At 64.1% G+C, this 4,924-nt stretch overlaps 1 protein-coding gene across 1 annotated transcript; it reads right to left on the reverse strand.

Annotated features, from left to right (window-relative positions):
• Nucleotides 1-206: 206 nt before the first annotated feature.
• On the reverse strand, nucleotides 207-1,268 carry LOC126428016 (uncharacterized). Its single transcript, XM_050089897.1, has one exon. The coding sequence runs from the start codon at nucleotides 1,266-1,268 to the stop codon at nucleotides 207-209; it is 1,062 nt and encodes a 353-aa protein (XP_049945854.1).
• Between the last annotated feature and the right edge of the window lie 3,656 nt (nucleotides 1,269-4,924).

Consider the following 4,924-nt stretch of genomic DNA (forward strand, 5'->3'; position numbering starts at 1 on the left):
GTTTGCTGCCAGGACCTGGGCCAGGGTGGCAGCAGGGGTGACATGGCTGAGCGGTGGCCAGTGTGAATGTTTACTGCCAGGACATGGGCCAGGGTGGCAGCAGGGGTGACAGGGCTGAGCGGTGGCCAGTGTGAATGTTTACTGCCAGGACCTGGGCCAGGGTGGCAGCAGGGGTGACAGGGCTGAGCGGTGGCCAGTGTGAATGTTTACTGCCAGGACCTGGGCCAGGGTGGCAAACGGGGGGACAGGGCTGAGCGGTGGCCAGTGTGAATGTTTACTGCCAGGACCTGGGCCAGGGTGGCAGCAGGGGTGACAGGGCTGAGCGGTGGCCAGTGTGAATGTTTACTGCCAGGACCTGGGCCAGGGTGGCAAACGGGGGGACAGGGCTGAGCGGTGGCCAGTGTGAATGTTTGCTGCCAGGACCTGGGCCAGGGTGGCAGCAGGGGTGACATGGCTGAGCGGTGGCCAGTGTGAATGTTCGCTGCGAGGACCTGGGCCAGGGTGGCGGCAGGGGTGACATGGCTGAGCGGTGGCCAGTGTGAATGTTCGCTGCGAGGACCTGGGCCAGGGTGGCGGCAGGGGTGACATGGCTGAGCGGTGGCCAGTGTGAATGTTCGCTGCGAGGACCTGGGCCAGGGTGGCGGCAGGTGTGACATGGCTGAGCGGTGGCCAGTGTGAATGTTCGCTGCGAGGACCTGGGCCAGGGTGGCAGCAGGGGTGACATGGCTGAGCGGTGGCCAGTGTGAATGTTCGCTGCGAGGACCTGGGCCAGGGTGGCAGCAGGGGTGACATGGCTGAGCGGTGGCCAGTGTGAATGTTCGCTGCGAGGACCTGGGCCAGGGTGGCAGCAGGGGTGACATGGCTGAGCGGTGGCCAGTGTGAATGTTCGCTGCGAGGACCTGGGCCAGGGTGGCAGCAGGGGTGACATGGCTGAGCGGTGGCCAGTGTGAATGTTCGCTGCGAGGACCTGGGCCAGGGTGGCAGCAGGGGTGACATGGCTGAGCGGTGGCCAGTGTGAATGTTTGCTGCGAGGACCTGGGCCAGGGTGGCAGCAGGGGTGACATGGCTGAGCGGTGGCCAGTGTGAATGTTTGCTGCGAGGACCTGGGCCAGGGTGGCAGCAGGGGTGACATGGCTGAGCGGTGGCCAGTGTGAATGTTTGCTGCGAGGACCTGGGCCAGGGTGGCAGCAGGGGTGACATGGCTGAGCGGTGGCCAGTGTGAATGTTTGCTGCGAGGACCTGGGCCAGGGTGGCAGCAGGGGTGACATGGCTGAGCGGTGGCCAGTGTGAATGTTTACTGCCAGGACCTGGGCCAGGGTGGCAGCAGGGGTGACATGGCTGAGCGGTGGCCAGTGTGAATGTTTACTGCCAGGACCTGGGCCAGGGTGGCAGCAGGGGTGACATGGCTGAGCGGTGGCCAGTGTGAATGTTTACTGCCAGGACCTGGGCCAGGGTGGCAGCAGGGGTGACATGGCTGAGCGGTGGCCAGTGTGAATGTTTACTGCCAGGACCTGGGCCAGGGTGGCAGCAGGGGTGACATGGCTGAGCGGTGGCCAGTGTGAATGTTTACTGCCAGGACCTGGGCCGGGGTGGCAGCAGGGGTGACATGGCTGAGCGGTGGCCAGTGTGAATGTTTACTGCCAGGACCTGGGCCAGGGTGGCAGCAGGGGTGACATGGCTGAGCGGTGGCCAGTGTGAATGTTTACTGCCAGGACCTGGGCCAGGGTGGCAGCAGGGGTGACATGGCTGAGCGGTGGCCAGTGTGAATGTTTACTGCCAGGACCTGGGCCAGGGTGGCAGCAGGGGTGACATGGCTGAGCGGTGGCCAGTGTGAATGTTTACTGCCAGGACCTGGGCCAGGGTGGCAGCTGGGGTGACATGGCTGAGCGGTGGCCAGTGTGAATGTTTACTGCCAGGACCTGGGCCAGGGTGGCAGCAGGGGTGACATGGCTGAGCGGTGGCCAGTGTGAATGTTTACTGCCAGGACCTGGGCCAGGGTGGCAGCAGGGGTGACATGGCTGAGCGGTGGCCAGTGTGAATGTTTACTGCCAGGACCTGGGCCAGGGTGGCAGCAGGGGTGACATGGCTGAGCGGTGGCCAGTGTGAATGTTTACTGCCAGGACCTGGGCCAGGGTGGCAGCAGGGGTGACAGGGCTGAGCGGTGGCCGGTGTGAATGTTTACTGCCAGGACCTGGGCCAGGGTGGCAGCAGGGGTGACAGGGCTGAGCGGTGGCCAGTGTGAATGTTTACTGCCAGGACCTGGGCCAGGGTGGCAAACGGGGGGACAGGGCTGAGCGGTGGCCAGTGTGAATGTTTACTGCCAGGACCTGGGCCAGGGTGGCAGCCGGGGGGACAGGGCTGAGCGGTGGCCAGTGTGAATGTTTACTGCCAGGACCTGGGCCAGGGTGGCAGCAGGGGTGACATGGCTGAGCGGTGGCCAGTGTGAATGTTTGCTGCCAGGACCTGGGCCAGGGTGGCAGCAGGGGTGACAGGGCTGAGCGGTGGCCAGTGTGAATGTTTGCTGCCAGGACCTGGGCCAGGGTGGCAGCAGGGGTGACAGGGCTGAGCGGTGGCCAGTGTGAATGTTTGCTGCCAGGACCTGGGCCAGGGTGGCAGCAGGGGTGACATGGCTGAGCGGTGGCCAGTGTGAATGTTTGCTGCCAGGACCTGGGCCAGGGTGGCAGCAGGGGTGACATGGCTGAGCGGTGGCCAGTGTGAATGTTTACTGCCAGGACATGGGCCAGGGTGGCAGCAGGGGTGACAGGGCTGAGCGGTGGCCAGTGTGAATGTTTACTGCCAGGACCTGGGCCAGGGTGGCAGCAGGGGTGACAGGGCTGAGCGGTGGCCAGTGTGAATGTTTACTGCCAGGACCTGGGCCAGGGTGGCAAACGGGGGGACAGGGCTGAGCGGTGGCCAGTGTGAATGTTTACTGCCAGGACCTGGGCCAGGGTGGCAGCCGGGGGGACAGGGCTGAGCGGTGGCCAGTGTGAATGTTTACTGCCAGGACCTGGGCCAGGGTGGCAGCAGGGGTGACATGGCTGAGCGGTGGCCAGTGTGAATGTTTGCTGCCAGGACCTGGGCCAGGGTGGCAGCAGGGGTGACAGGGCTGAGCGGTGGCCAGTGTGAATGTTTGCTGCCAGGACCTGGGCCAGGGTGGCAGCAGGGGTGACATGGCTGAGCGGTGGCCAGTGTGAATGTTTACTGCCAGGACCTGGGCCAGGGTGGCAGCAGGGGTGACATGGCTGAGCGGTAGCCAGTGTGAATGTTTACTGCCAGGACCTGGGCCAGGGTGGCGGCAGGGGTGACATGGCTGAGCGGTGGCCAGTGTGAATGTTTGCTGCCAGGACCTGGGCCAGGGTGGCAGCAGGGGTGACATGGCTGAGCGGTGGCCAGTGTGAATGTTTACTGCCAGGACCTGGGCCAGGGTGGCAGCAGGGGTGACATGGCTGAGCGGTAGCCAGTGTGAATGTTTACTGCCAGGACCTGGGCCAGGGTGGCAGCAGGGGTGACATGGCTGAGCGGTGGCCAGTGTGAATGTTTACTGCCAGGACCTGGGCCAGGGTGGCAGCAGGGGTGACATGGCTGAGCCGTGGCCAGTGTGAATGTTTACTGCCAGGACCTGGGCCAGGGTGGCAGCAGGGGTGACATGGCTGAGCGGTAGCCAGTGTGAATGTTTACTGCCAGGACCTGGGCCAGGGTGGCAGCAGGGGTGACATGGCTGAGCGGTGGCCAGTGTGAATGTTTACTGCCAGGACCTGGGCCAGGGTGGCAGCAGGGGTGACATGGCTGAGCGGTGGCCAGTGTGAATGTTTACTGCCAGGACCTGGGCCAGGGTGGCAGCAGGGGTGACATGGCTGAGCGGTAGCCAGTGTGAATGTTTACTGCCAGGACCTGGGCCAGGGTGGCAGCAGGGGTGACATGGCTGAGCGGTGGCCAGTGTGAATGTTTACTGCCAGGACCTGGGCCAGGGTGGCAGCAGGGGTGACATGGCTGAGCGGTAGCCAGTGTGAATGTTTACTGCCAGGACCTGGGCCAGGGTGGCAGCAGGGGTGACATGGCTGAGCGGTGGCCAGTGTGAATGTTTACTGCCAGGACCTGGGCCAGGGTGGCAGCAGGGGTGACATGGCTGAGCGGTGGCCAGTGTGAATGTTTACTGCCAGGACCTGGGCCAGGGTGGCAGCAGGGGTGACATGGCTGAGCGGTAGCCAGTGTGAATGTTTACTGCCAGGACCTGGGCCAGGGTGGCAGCAGGGGTGACATGGCTGAGCGGTGGCCAGTGTGAATGTTTACTGCCAGGACCTGGGCCAGGGTGGCAGCACGGGTGACATGGCTGAGCGGTAGCCAGTGTGAATGTTTACTGCCAGGACCTGGGCCAGATTGGCAGCAGGGGTGACATGGCTGAGCGGTGGCCAGTGTGAATGTTTACTGCCAGGACCTGGGCCAGGGTGGCAGCAGGGGTGACATGGCTGAGCGGTAGCCAGTGTGAATGTTTACTGCCAGGACCTGGGCCAGGGTGGCAGCAGGGGTGACATGGCTGAGCGGTGGCCAGTGTGAATGTTTACTGCCAGGACCTGGGCCAGGGTGGCAGCAGGGGTGACATGGCTGAGCGGTGGCCAGTGTGAATGTTTACTGCCAGGACCTGGGCCAGGGTGGCAGCAGGGGTGACATGGCTGAGCGGTGGCCAGTGTGAATGTTTACTGCCAGGACCTGGGCCAGGGTGGCAGCAGGGGTGACATGGCTGAGCGGTGGCCAGTGTGAATGTTTACTGCCAGGACCTGGGCCAGGGTGGCAGCAGGGGTGACATGGCTGAGCGGTGGCCAGTGTGAATGTTTACTGCCAGGACCTGGGCCAGGGTGGCAGCAGGGGTGACATGGCTGAGCGGTGGCCAGTGTGAATGTTTACTGCCAGGACCTGGGCCAGGGTG

The sequence above is a fragment of the Schistocerca serialis genome, chromosome 12 (assembly GCF_023864345.2).
Source record: "Schistocerca serialis cubense isolate TAMUIC-IGC-003099 chromosome 12, iqSchSeri2.2, whole genome shotgun sequence".
Taxonomy (NCBI): Eukaryota; Metazoa; Arthropoda; class Insecta; order Orthoptera; family Acrididae; genus Schistocerca; species Schistocerca serialis.

Bases quoted from the DNA above. Each gene is read 5' to 3' on its own strand.
- LOC126428016 (XM_050089897.1), bottom strand. From the start codon at position 1,268: ATGTCACCCCTGCTGCCACCCTGGCCCAGGTCCTCGCAGCAAACATTC.